Consider the following 21479-nt stretch of genomic DNA (forward strand, 5'->3'; position numbering starts at 1 on the left):
GTGCCTTTGAGTATCCATAGAAGACCATCTAGATAATCATTCCACCGCTGGCGAATGTTTCAGTTAGGATTACTAGCTATAATTAGTCACAAAGATGTCCAGTCATGGGCCAGATGACTGAAGAGATAGTTGTGCAGGATAATGGCTTTAAGGAGAAGAATCTTATGGATGTAAAGTGTCTGACAATGACTGATCTAGTCTTATTAATAGCATTTTAGAAAAGTAATTTTATAATTGTATTGCTTTAAAGCTGTACATTTTACATATTAGAGAGTCTCATACAGAAGAAGAAATTCATTCTTCTTTTTTTTTTTTTTTTTTTTTTTTTGTCTTTTCTACACTGTTATATTCATTTAGAATTACTTCGAAAATAACAACAGCAAAATAGAACCTGGAAGGTAATAGCAGCTATTTATTGGGGAGATGGTACATTTTCTAAATGGCATTGCAGTCTCTTTCTTTCCAGGCATAAATGTTCTTATTTTTCACAGTTGTCACTATGCAGAGTCCCCATCCCAGAAATGGCATGGAGCTTCTCTTTGTTCTGTGTTTTGTGCACAATATGTAGACAGAGGTGTGCTGCCTGGATGCAGATGGCAGATCAGAATGCTACCCACTGCCCTGCTCCCTGGGAAGACAGAGATCAAGGTAGCAAGATCAACCCCATCCCCGCTGTACACACCCATGGAGTGCTGCCACACAGATTTAGCACACTCACAGAGCCCGGCATGCACTCTCCACAGTGAGGGGATGCTCTTGAAAAACTAGGTCATTTGATCCACACGGAAGTTTCAGTGCTAAGACTGGTCCTCAAAACCAAGGCTTTACCCTCTCTCTCGATGGCCATCTCTAAATTTCTTCAGTGAGAAAAAAGACCAAGGAAGGCCAAGGTCCCTGTTTGCTCTGCAGTGTAAATACATTGTAACTATCCTTTTCCTGTCTCCAAATGACATGAAGAAACAACCGTAGTAGGAAACATAGTAGCACTGTGGTATCCTTCAGACATTAACCAGACCCTTCAAAGGGCCATATTCTTTATTCTCGCAGCAAGCCTCATGAGTGATGCTATGTGTATGGATGTTTTTATCCACATGGTAAGAGATTCTTTGAACTAAACAACATGCCCCAGTTCCACAGCGCCTCCATGGTGAAGCCAGGATTTCCAGATGGGCCACAGAACCCCGGGGAGCCCATTGTATTTTGTGGCTGTGTTCTGCTCATTTCTATGCCAGTTTCCACCTGAACACTCTCACTGGAGAATCCGTGAGGCCAAGTAGAAAGATTAATTAGCAGCTGTAGCTTTTCTATTTTCTGGAATCCTTCATATAAAAACCTTTTGCAAAGATCCATCTCCTACTGACGACTCTAGATCATTCTGACCTGTTGCACATGAGCTACGGACCTTTACAGAGGAGCTCAGGCTTTGGAACATGAAAATAAGTTGAGGTAGGACAGAGAACACTATTATGAATAGCTCAGACCCAGATTTCCATGATGGACATAGCTGAGCTGGATCAAACTGTTAGTGCCCCCCCCAAAGGATGGGACTGTACACAGGCCATGTGCACAGAGAATCCCGTGGTCCCAGAATGAATTCCTAAAACGCCTGAGCCTACACTGTCTCTACAAGAATGTGGGCTAGCTTTTGTCACCGGGAAAGTTCAGAACATTATTTGGCTGACTTTCTGCTTACTACAATCGTTTAACCTTGGGTATTTTAGACCTCTAGTATCCACTGTGGAATTCTCAAAGCCATGCTTTTCACAGGCAGCTGATTGCAGGTTTGTTTTATTTTTGGAGACTAAGGTGGGGACGGCCCAGATCACAGAAGCCGCAGCCCATTGTTTCGGACACTTGTTCTTCTACTGACCACGTCCTTTCTCCTGGGCCAAATGCAGGGGTGGAATTCTAATGGCTCTTCACAGTAAGTGTCCCCACCATTGGAAACATGAAAGACAGGCAACGTAAATACCCCTTTCTTCTGTTCAAAGTCCCCTCTGTCTTTTGTCTGCCTGAAGCATGTCTACAGGGCCAATGCACTTCCCGCCATTGTCTCTTGTAGCAAAGGGGCCAATGTCCCCATAAGTCAATTGTGGAGGGGAAGACTCACAAGGCATTGACAGGGAAGCAAAAGCATGAAAGGCCTCACAGACTCGTAAGATCATGGGCTCACTGCTATGCCATGAGAAAGAAAGGGTGGGAACAATTCCTATTGGAAAATACGAAGATTAGAGTGTGGAGAAAGCTAAGTAGTGGACATTTTTTTCAGGTAAGGTCGGAACAGGCTCTGAAACTAGAGTTCTTTCTTGTTCATTTTTTTTTAATTATTATTTTTTGGAACACTGGGCGAAAAAGCCGTTGAGTGCCCCAGAGCTTAATGATGTCTTATGGGCGCCTGGGAGATAATGCTGAGGGAGACGTGGACTGTGGAGGGGTCGCTCGTGAGGTTTCAGAAGGGAGCAAGGGTGTAATTAACAGCTGGGCCATCCCTGTCATGTTTTGGCTAAGGAGTGTGATCCCTGGTCATGTGGAGTTGAAGAAGCGGCTATGATTGTCAAAGAGGTGTGACCCTACCGAGGTGGGCCCCTGCTTCACTAGGACAGTGGATGTTGGTCGCTGGGGGGCTAAGGAGTCAGCTGCGATTAGTAAGAGGTCAGAATCATTTTCAAAATCTTCTGGGAAGTGTTTCCTCAGGGTCAGCCCACAGAAGCTGTGGTTTGCGGTGGGGTGGGGTGGGGTGGGGTGGGGTGGGGTGAGGGACAAGGCTGCATCTCAAGCCTGCGGCTGAACTTGGCAGTGCATAAGGGTCATCCACCTAGTACTGATTTTGAAGGCATACGAAATGCAAGATTGAGGAGCCATAAAAAGTGTGTGTGTGTGTGTGTGTATGTGTGTGTGTGTGTGTGTGTGTGAGTGTGTGTGTGTGATGTATGGCTGGGAGTCTCTATATATTTTGGAAAGTTTCTACTGCATTGCATTTCCATACTGCCCCTCAAATGGCCTTTAATTTTTACTGTCTCCCCATTTTCCCTCCATCAACCTCCTCCCCCATCTCCTTCCCCACTTGATCCCTCCAATTCTAGCCCACCCATCCATCCATAATTATCTGTTCTCTCTCTCTTTCCTAATGAGATCTATTGGTACCCTCCAGTCCCTTACTCTATGCCTACCTTCTTTGGTTCTATGGACTGTAGCTTGGCTACCATTGATTTAACCGCTAATATACACATATAAGTAAATACATACCATATTTGTCTTTCTGGGCCTGAGATACCTCACTCAGGATGACCTTTTTCTAGTTCCACCCATTTGCCTGCAAATTTCATGACAGTGTGTTTAATGGCTGAGTAATACTCCACTGTATTAATGTACCACAATGTTTTTATCCACTTTTCTGTTGAGGGACATCTAGGTTGTTTCCAGTTTCTGGATATTATGAATAAAGGAGCAATGAAGAGGGTTGAGCAAGTGTCTTGTGGTAGGATGAAACATCCTTTGGGAAGATGCCCAAGAGTTGTATAACTGGATCTCGAGGTAGACGGATTTCCATCTTCCCGGGGAACCTCCACACTGATTTCCATAATGACTGTACAAGTTTGCACTCCCACCAGTAACGGATGAGTGTTCCCCTTATTCCATATTCTGAGCTGGTTATTTTTACGTCCAGTTCTTCCCTTTTGTAAAAACAGCATTTATAACTTGCTCATATTTTTATAAAGCCCACCATTGAGAGATTTTAGACTTTTAAAAAGACACTAAACGTTTAAAGCATTGGAATTTGTAAATACTATGGAATCTTAACTACAGACTATGTAGTTAATGTTCTACATTATGATGCTAACATGAGATCTTAGGGATAAGGAAGCAAAGGTTATGGTTTAACAGTGAAATGTTGTGTTGGTAAGAGATTGTCTTGGTTAGGCTTAACTGTCAATTCCACACAGCCTAAGTCATCGGAAATGAGATGCCTCAATTGAAGATCTGCCCAGATGGGGCTGGTCTGTGTCCGTCTGTGAGGAACTGCCTTGATTATCGATTGGTGTAAGATAGCCCAGCCCACCATGGGCAGATGATACTGGACTTTATATAAAAAGGCTGTGTAAGCATGAGCCAGAGAGAGAGCCTAAGAGCAAGCCAGCCAGCAGTATTCCTCCAGTTTCCTCTCCACAATCCTGCGTGGGTTCTTGCCTTGACTTGCCTCAGTGATGGGCTGTGATCTGAACTTTGCCACCAGAGTCAGTATTGGGACCTTTCCCAGATCATCTTGTTTCTACACTGCACTGACTACCACCTGGTGGGTTCTATGCTTTATGTACCACTCTCCTCCTCTGCGATGCAAATTCCATAGGGATGGGCATTTTATATGTATGTCTATCTGTCTGCCTGTCTGTCTTTTTCCACTATCATTGTTCCAGAGTGTAAACTGGTTTCTACCCATAGTAATCCTTGTGTAAGCATGTGTGAGCCAGTGAGTAAGTAGCTAGGTACCACCTTCTGCTCGTGAGGCATCTTGGAATATCCAGCAGGAGGCACTCTTGGCTCTATTCTGCTTTGAAGCTACCTGGAGGGACTGTGAACTACACACACCAGGGAGGGATGGCAGCCGGAAAGATAAGTGTTTTAGGGGGGGTCATTGTGCCTGAGGTCTAAGGCAGTGGTTCTCAACCTTCCTAATGCTACAACCCTTTAAGACAGTTCCTCATGTTGTGGCTAAAATTATTTCAGAACTGTAATCATGCTACTGTTGTGAATCATAATGTAAACATCTGATATGCAGGCTATGTGATATGCAACACACACACACACACACACACACGAACACAAAGGGATCGCTACCCACAGGTTGAGAGACACTGGTCTAAGAGTTCATTTCTCCTTGGATTAGCATTTTGAGCTTTCCTCTGAGCAGGAGCCATGCAAAAAACATGCAACCTCTGAATCTGAGAGGGAGGTCTTAGATTCTCACCTCCTGTCCTCCTCCTGAGGGCTAGCCTGGCAAATACCTGCACAAATCTGAAGAGAGTAGGCAGGACACTCAGCAATGGAAAACATTCTGCGATTTTCTCTTCCTTGTGATACTAATTAAATCTAATTTATAAATCTGATTATGTGATGGTGAGCTTGCGCCATATAATGGAGAGAGGGAGGGAGGGAGAGTGGGAGGGAGGGAGGGGGCGGAGGGAGAGAAGTAAACACTGACCATTGGAGGGCATGTCTCAGTTGGTAACACAGCAGACAGCACCCTGGAGTGGGGACCAGCCCCTGCAGATACTGTTGAGCCCCACAGATGTCCCTTTGGGTGGACAGCAGTCGGTAGAAGCGTGGGAATACAAAGAACCCAGAGAACTAAGAGATTTGTCTCCTGTGGTGTTTCTTCTAGATACAATTGTCAGAAACTCACAGCATAAAGCTAAGCCTTTCTTTTAGCAAACCCAAACTGCTTCTTGTCACCTGCCATTTGCTCAACAGGGAGAGAATGTTTTAAAAATAAACAAACAAAAACAAAACCCTTCCCAGAAACAATTTTCCTGCATCAGTTGACACGCAGGCAGGCACCGCCTCTCCCCACCAGCTCTCGAGGACACTGATAGGTCTCACTGAGAGGGAATTTCTGTCTTGTGAGACTTCATTCTGCAATTATCATAATCTCCATTCTCCAGAGGCTGTGACTGGAGGAGTGGATTAGTGCCCAAGCCTTTGGGAGGTCTCTGGAGAAGACGGTTGAAATCTCGAGCTTAGGTCATAAGTAAAGATGAAGGGGGCTGGTCTGGCAGCTTATCCCCTTTGGGGAGCAATGAAAGGCACCGTGAGTTATGATTATTAATCTTGTTCAGAAAAAAAGGACCAATCAGAAGTGTGGAAAGTTGATCCCCATCCAAAGAGGCTGGCACAGCCCATGGAAACCCTGACTCCTTGGATTCAGTCTGGGCCTTTTCAAACACAGTGGGATTTTTCTTTTCTTTTTTCAAAGGAAATCACAGTATGGTGATTTCACTGGTTTGTTCACTGGTAGAGAAGAACGTGTGATTTAGCAGATCTGCCCATTTGGGCTCAAGTACTTTAACAGACATAAAGTAGCCTGCGATTATCAGCACATTAAGGAAAGGAAGACAGACAAGCCTCCTGCCTTCTCTCCTGACAGGTGTACTTCTACTGGATCTGCCGGGAAGCTGGGGCTTTTGAGTGGTTTGCAGATCTCTTACTTTCCCTGGAAACACGGATGAGCGAGCAAGGGAAAGCTCACCTGCTGAGTTATCGTATATTTCTCACTGGCTGGAATGAAAACCAGGTATCAGTAGAACCCAGGGTCTCCAAAACTCACTTTTTTTTTTTTCCGAGACAGGGTTTCTATATGTAGCTTTGTAGACCATTCTGGCCTTGAACTCACAGAGATCCACCTGCCTCTGCCTCCCCAGTGCTGGGACTAAAGGCATGCACAGTTAAGAGTGCTGACTGCTCCTCCAGAGGACCCCTGGTTTAATTGCCTCTCTTCTTAAAAGAACTGAATTCGATGATGAGCAACGGGGTTATCAGGCAGCACCAAAGAAGTTCTTAAAAGGGAGAGAAGAACAGAATCAAACTAGACTGGAAAAAATTAGTTAAGATGTAGCAATAATAATAATAATAATAATAATAATAATAATAATAATAATAATAATAATAATAAAAGATCTCTGTCTATCTTACTGTGAAAAGGATAAACATGTTGGGTAGTAAATAACAACCCAGATATTAGGAATCTTAAAGTTCGGATCTGTCATTTTAAGAGTGGCATCGGTAACTATGATTAATTGGCTGTATCATCTGTTGAATTCCTAATTGGTTCTGATTCTATGCTGCTCAGAAAAGAGAGAGAGAGAGAGATTCCCCGTTGCTTCTATCCGGCCTTTCATATTGAAAAGCATGTGAGCCAGAAAATTACTGTGGATGCATGATTTACATAGAGAGTTCTCTCTCTTAAGGGATTCTCAGAAAGCAGGCACTATGAACCTCCTCATCTGAAGCTGAGATGACCTTGTGCTTAGGCAGGTGTTCTGTGAGTCATTATAGTAATGGAGTATAAAGATTGAGTTTGGCAAAAAAAAAAAAAAAAAAAAAAAAAAAAAAAAGATGATGCCAACACACCGACTATTCCAGTACTGATAAAAAATACTATGATGACTGGTGCATCGGAATCCACTTGAACTCCCCGAGTATTGGTGTTAACAACACCATGATACTAGGTTATGAAATGTGTGCTTTAAACAGTGCTTTCTGTAGATGATATATAGATGGTGTCATTGATGTATACTTTCAAGGAAAATATGTTTAAGCCAAGGAGCTTTGTACAAATCACCAAATTTAGAAATGACTGCTCTCTCTCTCTTTCTCTCCCTCCCCCCACCCGCCGCCCCTCAACTCCATTGTTACCTTGACTCTGTACTTCCGTAAATGAGGAAGACTCTGGCTGAAATTCAAAAAGTGTTGTGAATTTTTATGATCTTTAATCAATTCCCCCTCTAAATATTTAACCCCCTGGGATGATTTGAATTGTAGGTTTCTTGGGAACTAGGCTTGATAGATCTTAATGGAATCGTATGGTGTTAATTATGTTTTCCGAACAAATATTTTCCCTATCCAAATGGGATTGTTGACTGGTGCTCCATTGGCGAGGCACAGACGTGGCTTTGTCTTTAACTTCCCAGAGCCTTGCTTGCTCTTCTACTTCTGAGGCAAATTGCTTCCAAGTATCCACTTAGCCAATCCCCGTCATTTGGCATTTATGAGACTTGGATTCTCTATACAGAACTGCTAAGTGGATTGGGTCAACACATCCCTGTCCTGCCCTATCTTTGCCCCTTTCGAGACTAAGATATGAAATATCTTTTTTTTCCCCCCAAATGAAAGTAAATTGAAGTTAATAGCCTCTTAAGCTTTCTCATGGCATGTCAGAAATTCTTCATACTTCCAGATTTCAAACAGGAAATCACTAATCTCCCGCATGTAAGAGAAAGAAATTGCTGGTACATTCTGTCAGTATCTCGAGCACTGAGAGGCTGTTTTAGAAATAGCTGATTCTTAAGCTGAATCCAACAACCTCAAAGTGGCAAATTGACAAGAACAGAAGGAACAGATGGGAGAGGTATTACGAAGGGCAACTCAAAAGAGTTTGAGATTAATTGAACAGGGGGCTGAGAAATATGGAACAGATATAATTCCAAATGTTTAAACACCAGAGATTGGGCGTTCCCACAGACATAAGTAAGGGAGGCCTTTCTTCCCCAATAGATAAAACGGTAAAGTCTTAACAAGTACTTTCGGGATCTCCTTAGCCCAACCTGTTTCTAGGTGAGCCTCACTATTTTCCTGTTGCCCCAGAGCTGTTGACTGATGGACGCTTATGCATCCTGCTGTGTGTGTTCAGGGTTCCAAGTCTGCTGCTCCTGGCGGTTCCTCTTGCTGACATGTCAGCCCAGACCCTCTTTCAATTTCCCATCTGCGTGCTGCATGGAGTCCTATTCCCAGACTCCTTTGCAAGCTGAGCACGGGTACCTTAAGGTCAGACTTGCTGGACAGCAATCCCCTGTAGCCTGGCATTCCAAAGGCCAGGCGGCCCCGTCCACTGGTCTGTCAGGGCAGACCCTGTGACCTGGCTGCCTTCTTAGAATAGGAAAAGAACCATCCGGGCAAGTCATGCTCAAACAGGACGCCGCGGCGTGAGAGAAGTGTGGCAGGGGTGTAAATTCTAACTGGCACAACTATCAGGAGTGAGAGGCTGAGAGAAAAATTGGTACGTGGCCTCCAGAGCTGGTGATGGTTCTCGGGATGCTGCAGAGCACACACCCACCTGGAGCAGGAAGAAACAGGTAGCTTCTAGACTTCACAGGGGCCGAGGCCAATGATCATACTTCAGGACACGATTAGAAGGATTGACATGCCCCAGGCTCTAATTTACTGGGCCTCTAAGTGCACAAGGGATGGGCGAATTCACTGGGTTGGAAGTCAGTCACTTACAGATCTCCATCCAGACCCCTTACTCTTCTGTTCCCAGCATCCTACCACATCTTTGTCAAGTGTATCATCTCCCAGCACTTGAACCCAACAATATACTGTTGGCTCTCTACAGCTTTGAGTCCTCAACCAACTGAGGACTGATAATGTTTGAATATATATATATATATATATATATATATATATATATATATATATATACCTTGAAAATGTATATCTTCTTATTTATTTGCATTATTCCCTAAATAATACAGGACAACAGCTCTTTACCTAGTAGTTGTATGGCAAATAAGGCTTTATAGACCAAACAGATGACTTAAAGAATATGAGAAGATGTGGGTAGGTTATACACAAATATAACCTCTGCAGGTTTGAGCTTCTGCAGACTTTGGTATCCAGGTCATCACAGTAGGCATATCCAATTGCAAGACCCAACTTCCTCCTGGGCATTTCATGGCACTTTAGTATGGAAATGCCCCCCTCAAGTCCTCCGGATTTAATATTAAATGAACGGGGACAGCAGCTGATTTTTGAGAAGTTAGGCAGAAAGAAAACTAACTTGTTCAGTGTTCTCCCTTAACCACATTTACTGTATTCCTCTCATCCTTTCAAAGAAAATCATCCTTTCCAGGCTATCTCTTTGCATGTCTGCTATGTACAGAGAAGCATTTTGTCCCAACAAGAATGAATGTAGAGACAGATAAGAGATGATACTTGCCCTAAAGCACAGCATCGGAGGCATCTGCTAAAAAGCATTTCAAGCCCTGATTTTTTTTTTAAAAAAAATATTTTAAATGTACAAATGATGATAGTGAGTTCATCTTTTTATTTATAGATGGTTCTTATGGTTTTTTTAATGTCAACTGATACTATGATTTTTAATTCAGGCTATTCACATAGCTTTACACTGGGATGAGAGCCTGGATGTGATTACAGGCTTAAAGCAGAAGACCTTCTATGGGAGGCCCAACTGGAATGATGAATTCAAGCAGATTGCCTACAGTCACCCCAGGTGAGCAAAGCCTGTTTTTTTCCCTCTGCCTGCCAGGGTCCCCCCTGAAGCCCAGACAAGCTGTCACTGTGGGGGAAAAAAAGTTAATCTGCAGTCAGAACTGAGAGTCCAGACCCAAGACAAAGTATTTACCTTAGAAAATATGTCTGTGACTGTATTGTATTCCAGGAACCACACAAACCTCTGTTTAACTGCCTGACAGACTCAATGATCGATTATGTTGAAAATCTCCACACTAAACCTCAATTTCTTAAACAGTATTTCTTAAACAGCATATGCCTCCAAAAAAATCTTTTGAACACAGTTAGTCTTTAATTACCCAACTAGAGAATTCGTTTCTATCATCTCTATAGTGTGTCTAGCATGTCTAGCAGAAAAGCAAAAAGAAAAAGTTTTCTCGGGCAAAGCAAGGATGTGACGTGATGCTAAAAGACCCATATCTAGAGCCAGGTGTTTAAGGACCTGTCCTAGCTCTACCATTCCTGCTGGTATCCCCAGGCTCTCTACCTACCCTGTGCTGACTCAGTTTCCTCCTCTAAGAGCTGTAAATAACAGCACTTGGCTCCCAGGCTTCTACAACAATAACAACAACAAAAATAAGTGAAGTTTATGAGTGCTTGAAACAGCAACATTTCACTGCTACCATTGCTATGGTTTTCATCAACTCAATTATTATGAGTACTATAACTACATAACAAACTTGAATGCATGGAGGGCCTTGCCTTTGGGGCCACAAGACTAGAGTACCTGAGACTCCTGATTCTAGAGGCTTCTATCTGAGTGACAAGGTAGCTTATTTTAGCTTAGTTTTTAGTGTTATTCAGGGAATAAATTCATGCTCAATGCTGTCTTCTTGAGTTAACACAGGCAGTGTTGAAGAACTTGGTAAAATTTAAGTCACTAAGACAAAGAGTTACCCAACCTCAAGACTAGGTCTTTCTTTGTCCTGACCTGCATCATCTATGCCATGCACTGATACTGTCTTCATATTTGAGGAAAGACTACAGTGGGGTAAGGAAGTGTCCCATGTGAGCAACTAGAGACAAGCAAGGACCAATGCTGGGAGGCAAGGATTATTGTTCCTGTCAGTCATTATTCAAGAGGCCAGTGAGTGGACAAGAATCCCAAGCAATGGCATTTAGGTCAGGTGACAGGGAACATCTACAAATCATTGTAAGACCTTGAATATGATTCCTAGAGAAAAACCACATAGAGGAATAAGCCCAAGACTAACAGAGGATCACCCTTGTTGCTTGAGAAAACAGACTATATTGGGCCTAGGATGGAGGTAGAGATGGGTCTTTTAGCATCACGTCACATCCTTGCTTTGCTGTGATGGGAGATGTCATTCTGTAAATTTGTTTCTCATACTGGTTAATGAATGAAGCACTGCTGGCCAATAAGAAAGCAAGATAGGCGGAACTAGGAGACAAGGAGGAGAGAGGAAGTAGTAAGGAGGAGTCAACATGGAGAGGCTGGGGAGACGAGATGCAGACCCCATTCCCTCGTAAGATGAAAGCACGTAGAAATATTAGATTAACAGAAATGGGTTAATACTTAAGACAGAGCTAGCCGATAAGAAACTAGTACCTGGCTAACAGCATTATATCAAATACAGAGTCTCAGTGTGTATTTGGGGCTGGTGCGGCGTTGGGACAAGACCAGCCGCAGGAGGAAAAACCTACTCCTTACAGATGGCAGTTTTTGGGGGGAGCACTGTTTGGAGGAGGTCAGTTTGATTCTGAACATTTTCTGAAGGTATGACTTTGTTGATGTTGAAGCATGACCCAAGTTAGAATGAACCCCCACTCACTCGTGAGCACGGCCATGACTGTGAGCGTTACTGTGTAGTAGACAAGGGACCTGGGAAGCTTCACTTAAGATACTTCTTAAACATTCAAATGGCCAGCGGGCGATGCCTGAAGCAGGATTTCAGGTGAGAACTTCAGCTAAAGGTATCGGCATGTAAAACAACACTAGAACAAGTGATCAGAAGAGAAAGGCAAGAGTCCCAAGATACACTGAATCCAGGGACTGAGGAACCGTAATCTCTGTGTGTGTGTTGCAAAGTTTAATACACATTGCTCTTACCCAGCTTAGCAATCATGCCGCTTAGGGCTTCCGGATTTTTATCTGCCCCCTTTACCTATAAATTAAAATCCACTCCTGTGTCCCTGACAACATCTCCATCTCCATGATTGCCTGGGCATTTTCTCACTGTCCCTCCTTCGTAGGAGCCGTGCTTCATTAAGCTCTCTGTAGTATCCTACCTAGGACCTTATTCTGCTCTGTGGAGTTCTTTTATGGTTAATTGTAAATCATCTGTTGGTCAATTCAGCTCCTTTTTTGTAGTCTCACTATATTTTCTCTGTGTCAGAACTTTGCCATTCTGTCGTTATTTGGCTGCCTCTGTGTCTGTCTGGCTTTATTGAGCCAGCTATCTTGACAGGCGTTGGGTGAGGAGGGAAGTGAGGAAGTCGTGATCAGATAGCATTCAAAGCCCATGAGCATCCAAACATAGTATCCTTGGTCCATGTGAAGCCACTCTGCTCATGCTTTGAGACAGGCTCCCTGCAAACTGAGGGTTCATCTTATGCTCTGATAGCCTGCCAGGGAAACCTTGCACCCAAGACGAGAATGTTCTGTGATTGGCTCAAGACTACTGAGCACATGGGCAGGGGAGAAGTGTGCAGAAACTTGTATCCATCCAAGAGGGGCAGAATTCTAACAAGAAGGTCAGGAGACAGCTTGACTTCTAACTGAGGAGTCAAGGGCAGCTGTGCAGGCTGGCAACCTAGCTTTTCCTCCATGGACTCAGCTTCAGGAGCCTTGTCAGGGCTGCCCACCTGGGACAAGTGGCTTTGGGACTCTTTCCTGTCATCAGTCCTGGCACTCACTTCTTCCTGTGCTTTTGTGTTGGCTCTTGACGGTGTCCAGTTTTGATTCTGGTGCCGAGCACCATCTTGTCTCCAAACATGTGCGTCCATCCCAACAACCCCCGGCTCAGGCATCTCAGAATTCAGGTCCTTTCAGCCCCCAATTCAACAGCGGGCACTGGGTCGCAAACTCTGAAGTGTCTCTAAGGTCTGAGAGAAGTGTCTCTCACCTTATACCTACCTACCTGTCTGGTTCTTGTCCAGAGAAAATGGAATAATTTCATATGAAACTCCCTTAAAAAAAAAAAAAGCTAATATGTAGAAATTATCGTGTTATACACTGATATGTAAAGCCTGGATGGTTTTGCTCCCATTTTCTCATTTGGGAGAAAAATATAGTTTTGGATAAATCTGTATCTTTAGTTTTCACTGATCACAACATGAACTTTTCACTTCCTGGCTCCATGACAGAAATGACTGGGGATGATGGGTGTTATTCTATAGCCACACACCCACACACCCCTAGTTTTTTTGGACAGGGTCTCTCTTGACTGGCCTAGAGTCCCATGTTCCAAGAGCATTGGGCTGGCTGGCCCGGCCAAGGGATCTCAAAGACTCATCTGTTTATACTTTCCCAGCACATACACCACCACGCCTGACTCTTCAGTGAGACAACTCCCTAGCCCACCCTCAAATTGCAGGCTTTTGAAACACACATCTTTAAATTCATGTCGCTAGCTTCAGTCTTCAGCATGATTTTCCTGCGTAGTGTTTATCTTCGTTGTAGCCCAATGGAGAAGGGCCTTTCAAGTCGGCCTGTTTTAAGCATCCCTCTTCACTTGGAGGGGTGTGAGTCAGAAACACAGAATGTCAAGAAGTCAAAGGCAAAATCAGACCTAAGAAATCCCTGCTCAGAAAGTGCTTGTTCTGTAGAGCCAAGAAGTAGCTCTGTCTCATGTTTGTAGAGACTAGAGAGTAGAGGATAGTTCTAGCTAAGCTGGGAAAAAAACTTTATCACTTTCATTTCCCCCTAACACTGTTGTCAGGGACATGTTCACCGCGTACCAGAACCCCCCATCAGAGCATACAGTTGCCCTTAATTGCTAGCTGCATTTCTCAGCATGGTAGCTGTGCAAACTCTCTTTCTCTGGTGCATTACATCACCTCAGAGCCAAGATATTACTGCCTACTTCCTACCTGAAAAGATAAAAAAGATTTAATATCAGATTTGTAAAGCTTGAGACTCTGGAACACACTGGCTTATTAAATAGCTTCAAGCATCAATATAATTAATATTAGATAAATCCATGCAAAATCAATCATTATTTCATCTCTGGGACGCCAGGTCCCTGGAACACGGCGAATCTGTAGTGTGAAGCCTGGCATCGCCCTTCCAGAAGACTTTTAAAATGACCTCCTTAAAATCATCTCTTTTTTTGTTTTTCTTCTGTGTAAAAGGAGATTTATGCTTAATGAAGCTTTTAATGAAGAAATCACAGAAGGAGAATGCCAATAAAATCTAATTTTTAAACAAGAAAATCTAATATTGAGAAGTATTGCAATTCGCTGGCCTTTGTCCAGATAGAAATGAAACACACAATCCAATAACTGCTCTGCACAAAGGACAGACTAACATTAATTTTCTTCAAGATGGTTATTAGAGAGATAAACAGTATGTTCTTCCCTTATTATGTCATGGAGATGTTCGTTCCCAAGCCCACTCACAAGGCAGGCTTGTCCGGCCATTAGCTGGTATCTTTTGGCAAAGATGGGTCAGGAAGAATTGCTGGATTTGTTAGTGGCCTCAAAAGATTCTTTGTTCCCAAGAGCCTTTGAAGTAGGCTCTCAGCCATTGCTATTCACAGGCACAAAGCTAGGCATTCTTAGCACAAACTCCTGTAATCACATTTACCTGTTCACTCAAAGCTAGAGTTTCTTCCTGTCCTAAGAAAGAGTTGAATCAAAAGAATTGAGGGGAGAGGAGCGCAAAAAGAAAAAAAGAAAAAAAAGAGACAGAAAGAAAGAGGAAAAATTTTACAGGACATGAAAAACAGCACCGAAAGTAAAGCTTGAAGGGAAGCAGATCAAAGAGGATTGAGCAAGTTCTAAAGGAGCCAGAAAATTGCAAAAATAACAGTAATAGAGAAACAAATTGATGGCATCAAAATGAATACAAATGAGGAACAGGAGAGACAATTTTAAAATAGATCAAAGACGAGGAGCAGAAAAGAGGGGAGTATATTCTGCTGCTTTTTTTTTATCTGTAATTAATTTTGGTAATTATACCAGTTGATTTACAAAAACGTGAGTTTTTGTAAGACAATCAACAAATACCAAATGAGTACATATCTAAAGGGGTCATTCCTTGTTGTGCCCAGACTCTCAGGCATGTGACAATTAGATCGTTTATACAAGTGCAAAAATGTATTTCAAGCACACAATGCAAGTCACCCTCCCATTAAAGTTCAGCAGGGTAATTAATACATGCATTGACACCTAGGACTTATTAATCTATAGAAATGTGTTTTGTACAAATGGAAGCTGTGTTTCACTTATTGTTAGCATTCTCAAATGTACAGAAACCAGAAATCATTCTCAAGAAGACAGGCAGAGTGAAAATAAATATAGCGTTGTCATATCTAGCTATTTTGTGACAAACACACATTGTACATCTACTCACCCTTGTGGATCTGCAGCTCAGCTGTTCTTAGTTAATTGACTAAGAGGCTTTTCCATGGGGCTTCAGCCTTTGATCTTATACTTCAGGAAATATTTATAGTTTGCTGCTTTTGACTTATCTGTTAATATCTTCGCCATGCCTTATAGGTGTGAACTTTATGTAATTAATTACCATTTTAAAAAAACTTCTAACATTTCCCCAGTCTCCAAAACTTCAATAGGAGTGATTCTTTAATAACTGAGAAGAATGCCATCATTTGTTAGGACAGAGGAACCCAACCCAGACATGATGAAGGTGTCCATGAGTGGGGGCTTCTAATCCATATGACAGGAATGCGCTTTAGACCTCCCATTGTTTTCAGAAATGTAAAAATTACCTTTTTGCTAAATTGAGTAAATGTGTCCATCTGGAATCACATTTGCTTGTGTACACACCCTTCAGTTCTCATTTGTACATGCATATGTGCAAAAATGTTGTTAAGTGATAATTTTAGGAAATTAGCATTCTGATGATAGCACACAAGGTCCTTTATCTAACAGCATATCCTAAACAGTCATTATATGACTAAAATGTTCAGAGCACTCAAAGAAATAAATTTAAATGTAAATCTAGCACATGATAAATTATAGCTTAATAAGAAAAATGAAGCTACCATCATGGTTGATGGGAAACTGTCCCCATATCTAAATGGTACCTTTTCCGCCAGAGGGCATCCAGCTCGCTAGTTAGTAAGGGGACTAAGGAACGAAGTAAATAGCAGATAGATTCATTATTCTGAAAATGTACTTTGATGACTATTCCAGAAAATTTAACAGTAATGGAAACATATATATATGTTTCCATATATATATATATACACACATCTTTACGTGTCTTAGTGGAACACGTAAATGAAAAGGCAGGATGGAGAAAATGGTCCCATCATTCTCTGGAATACAATACTATGAATCAACTACTTCCCTTCCTCCTTTGACTTTCTCTCTCACTCCTACCCTACTAAGGGAAGCAGCTTCATCCTCTCATATCTACTGGTAAGCATGAACATGCAAAAGAGGAAGCAGAGATGAGAATCCTACAGCTCTCCTGAACACACAGCCCTGAGTGTCAGGAAGAGACCGTAGTTGGAAGGTGGCACAGAGGAGAGACACACGTGGGTTTTGTTAAAGACACCTGCAGCTCCAAATGAACACCTCAGTCATAAGAACGCGGCATGAGTCCCATTTCTCACTGCTGTGACCAAGAAGCAGCGCAGAGAGGAAGGGCTTATTTAGGTTGGTGGGTTGCGGTTCATCGTGGCGGGAGGGTCAAGAGGTGGTTTCTCACATCGCACCCAAGGTCAGGAAGCAGAAGACGAGGAATGTCTCCTTTGTGTTCCGTCACCTCTCCCATTTCGTCTTCCCTCCTCCTCAGTTAACTTTCCCTGAAAATACCCTCTGACCTCCCCGCAAGGTGTGTCTCCTAGGTGATCCTAAATCAACTTGACAGCCAAGATTGACCACCGCACACTCCGAGCGAGTCAGTGCGGCTAGCTGCTGGGCATGGCCTGAGACATGGGGCAGGGCACTGGCCAGCACAACTATCACCTGTAGTTATGAAAAAGATGGCGTTGTATCAAAGTGTAATTGTGTGATAAATCATGTGGAGGCATTTCTAATGAAAAACTGGGAAAGATGAACCAGAACTCGTGTGTCCACTGTCTGAGACAGCTTGTAGCTCTCGGTGCCTTCCTCCTAAGCCTTCATAAATCCAGAGGAAGCTTCTGTTTATCGATTTTATTTGCAGAACACACTCAGGGTATAAAGTAATTTGACTTTTTTTTTTTTAAACAGGGTTTAGGGTCTGCCCCAACAGGGTTATAACTTACCAAGCATAAAAGCCAACACATAAAAACAAACATACAATTTAAGGAGAGAAGGGCTCATGCCAGCAGAATCTGCGAATCTGGGGAGGTGGCGGGATTACTCCCAGGCACACCCACACTCCCATCTATCTGCTGGGCTGAAATCTCTTGGTGGGTGATATTTTGGATGCCTTTCATGCATGGCATTGCTCAACTGTTTTGAGAGAGGAAAAAAAAAACCACATAAACCCCACAGAGACGGGCATAGTGGTTATTTAACAAGTGCAGGGGGTAGGTAGGGAGCAGGAGGAGAACCTTCTTTGCTATTTATCTGAGATCAGAATAATAATGTGAATGCTAGCCATTGTTTTTTTTTTTTTTTTTTAAGCCTCTGTGAAATCATCGAAGTCGGCCACTCAGACTGGTCAATCAATGCCCTTAATGCTATCCTCCACCCGGCCCCACCCGCATGAGCAAGCTCTGTAGCTTGCAGGCTGTAAACTGGAGGGTAAACGGTATCTAGTGTTTTTATATTTCTTTTGCACAGAATCTTCTTTTTTTAAGTCTCAGCAATTGTGGATAATTAAATTTTTATAGAAGAATTTTTTTTTCTTTAGCAATCCCATCAGGGCTCGGCTGTACTTGTCCATTGCCTCATAAAAGGGAAAGAAAAGCCTGCCGCATCTGTGCCTTAACTATTCCGTGCAGATTCGCTCGGCTCCCTGGTTTATGGGACACATTCATGACCAGGAAACCCCATACTTGGTCTCATAAATGCCAAGGTTGGTAAAAAAAAATCAAGGTGAGGGCTATGCCTTCCTTGGGGACAGCAATATGAAGAGAGATGCTGAAGGGCTGACCTCTGTGTCACAGCCCAGGGTAGGTAATGAATAGCCTCTGTGAGGCTTTCTGGTGATTGCACAGCCATGACAGCTATGCACCCTGAGTTCAGAAACATTTGCACTCAGCTGTACAGTGCAATAGGCATGACTTCAAAGGGGCTGGAGAGCCGTGAGTCACTGGCGATACCAGTGATGCGCGTGGCAGCCCACAATCAGACTGCTTTGAAGCAGGGTCTTAAAGGCAGGGCATCAAAAAGTGCCCCCAGCTTCCCAGACAGTGACTATGGCTACAGAAGAAAGGGCAGTCACAGCCTGTTGGGGATAGGCCAGTGGCAACCTCTTTGGTGGCATTGACACCCATAGCGGCACCTTTGAAAACGAATGCCAGCGTACCTCCGGGCATCGTGCCCGATGCAAAGCTGTGACTCCTCATTGGGAAGGACCTCACCTGACCTTTTTCACTCAGACGTTTCTGTCCAGAGCTCAAAAGACCAGTCCCTTCATTCTCTAGCTGTCTCTGTGTCTACAAGCCATTTCCCATCTTCTTTCTGTTCAGCTCTATGAAGCAGGTGAAAGTCCTGTGTGATGCTGATATCTGAGAACTAACGGCGACAGAGACCACCACGGACCCAGTACAGGGCCCAGGCAGGGCCTGCCATGCCTCGCTTCATCCTCAGACAGAAGCTGAGAGTGCAGAGGAGACCCTGAGGGGAAAGGTCTCGAATGTTCCTGATTGCATAGCCAAAGCAATGGGGCTCCGGGAGGCCAGAAATGTGCCCCACACTTACATCAGTCTCCTTAAGTCTTAAGTTTGCTTCCTAGTTCCATGAACACCTGAAAATTGCCTCAAGTCAAATTATTCAGTACAAAACATTTTTTTTTTTTGAAAAACAATAATTTCACAAATTAAGTCATGGGGAGGATATCTTTGAAAGTGGCACTTAGACATTTTTAATATATTCTCGTTTGTAAATGAAACCATTTGGTGCGTTCCTTTGAAGCCAGTTGGAAACGTGATTAAACCATCGCGTTCTACCATGGGCATCACGGCCCTGGAGCACGTGGCTAAAACGGGACTCTGATATATGGCAGAGAACCATGCTACTGTATAAGGGAAGAGGAGTAGGGCTAATCAGACACTAAAGCCAGGTGGAAGGAACAGAGGCAGTAGGGCGGGCTGGCCCTAGATCTGAAGGATTTCTCTGAGTCAGTATGGCTCCTAGGGCCATCTGCCTCAATATTACCTGGCTCCATACCAAACAATACTCTTCATGGATCCCAGCCAAAGAATCTGCAGTTTAACAATCTGCCTAACGATTTTACACACAGTAAGATGGGTAGGTGCTTCTGATCCAGACTTGAGTAACTACGTCAGCGCTTACTGGAGACTAGGAAAAGAAGCCACCACAGGGCACACAATAAGACTGAAGACAAGGAAGGAGAGCTCTGTGTGGTCTTTGTACTTTCCAGTAGGGGTTGGCCTGTCCTGACTGCAAGGGACCATATGAACCCCAGAGCCAGTGCCCTGCTTATGCAGGAGCAGAGTCAGGAGGGACAGGAGCACTATTGTGAATCAATGCAAAGCTATTTCTTCCACACTATTTTCTGGGGTGCAAGGGTCAGAAATTTCAAGGTTTGGGAAACTGTGTCTTCAACAATGCTTTGCCCCTCCCTTGCACCTCTTCATCTAAGCCTCCTTTGCAAATTGAACTCTAGTGGGAGAAATAAATCAAGTTGTTATTGCTTCAATATAAATTTTATTATCTATAAAAATGGCAAGGTTGAACAAGACATGAGTCATAACTAAGCCTTTTTAAAAAAAAAACTTTTTGAATATACTGTCTTACTTTGCTTTCATGAAAACACACAATGTAATTGTTACCTTTATATTATATATGCAAGACCTCCAGCCCCTCCCAAAACCATGCAGGCAATAATCAACATGACCTTCATTCCTTTAGCAAAGGCATAGTCTTTGTCCACTTAAGCCAGGTCCTGGGATGTGGAAACTGAGTCAACCTTCCTGATCCCCCTTTTCAGGGAATTTACACTCTATCCACAGATCCAAGAGGGTGCTCACCAAAACCCACTGTATCACACACCCCTGTTCTATCATCACATCTGCCTCCAGCCTCTGTCCTCTTGGGTCCCCGGCTCCTGTGATCCTGGGAATTGTGAGTCTCTAGAAGCCTTAGTGGAAGCAATGTGCTGGAAGCAGGAAGGATGCTAAGAGGCAGTGGACACAGAATGAAGGATGCTAAGAGGCAGTGGATACTCTGGGAAGGATGCTAAGAGGCAGTGGATACTCTGGGAAGGATGCTAAGAGGCAGTGGATACTCTGGGAAGGATGCTAAGAGGCAGTGGATACTCTGGGAAGGATGCTAAGAGGCAGTGGACACAGTCAAGAATTAAGAAATGACCTTGCCACCATGTCCGCTTCCTAGTTGCCTAGGCCTGCCGTGGCTTCCTACTGGCCTTGCCCGGATAACACTCTCTCCTTTTCTTATTGCGCCTGCAGCAGCAGCATTGGCGTGTTCTTCTGTGGGCCCAAAGTCATGTCAAAGACCCTTCAAAAGATGTGCCGTTTGTATTCATCAGCGGACCCCAGGGGTGTTCATTTCTATTACAACAAGGAAAACTTCTAGATGCTGGAGGTAAATTTAATGCACTCTGCCAGCGGCTGCAATCAAAGAGGTGGAGAGTCAGGAGATTTTTTTTTTCACCCTCAAAGGGCCAAACAGCAATCATTTTAGACTTTATGAATAGCATGGTTTTAGCCTAATCTACTCAACACACTGTGACGCCAAGATGCTAAAGTAGCCACAAAGGAGAACACATCAGAATGAACTAGCTGAGGTCTGTCATCCTAAGAATTTGTTTCTGACCACCAAAGGTGAATCTCATAACATCTCTTCTGTCACGAAATTTGTATTTTTGATAATTTAAAGATGTAAAAGTCAGGGTTGTGCATATAGGTGACTGGTCAAACACTTAACCAAAATGGAGAAATCATGGGTATTTAAACTTAGGATGTGGACTAGATTGGGCCTGAGATATGTAGACATAATGCTAATTAAAGCATGATTAGAACTGGGGAGAACTACTACATGTTTCTACCTTGTACGACGTATACATAGAAACTAAGTTGTGTGTTTGCCTTTCCTCTCTTCTTCCTTCTTTCCGTCTTTCCTTCCTTCCTTTCCTCCCTTATTTTCTTCTCCCTCACTTTTAAAAAAAT

The 21479-nt window shown here is 43.3% G+C and overlaps 1 protein-coding gene across 1 annotated transcript in view; it reads left to right on the forward strand.

Annotated features, from left to right (window-relative positions):
- Positions 1-20899, forward strand: part of Nox3 (NADPH oxidase 3) — a 57583-nt gene extending 36684 nt beyond the window's left edge. The window contains exons 11-13 of the mRNA XM_051206033.1: positions 6143-6289; positions 9879-10003; positions 20760-20899. Of these exons, the coding sequence (XP_051061990.1) occupies positions 6143-6289; positions 9879-10003; positions 20760-20886 (399 nt within the window). The 3' untranslated portion in view covers positions 20887-20899. The remainder of the gene's footprint in view (positions 1-6142; positions 6290-9878; positions 10004-20759) is intronic.
- The last annotated feature ends 580 nt before the right edge of the window (positions 20900-21479 follow it).

Source organism: Phodopus roborovskii, unplaced genomic scaffold (assembly GCF_943737965.1).
Source record: "Phodopus roborovskii unplaced genomic scaffold, PHOROB, whole genome shotgun sequence".
In the NCBI taxonomy this organism is placed as follows: domain Eukaryota; kingdom Metazoa; phylum Chordata; class Mammalia; order Rodentia; family Cricetidae; genus Phodopus; species Phodopus roborovskii.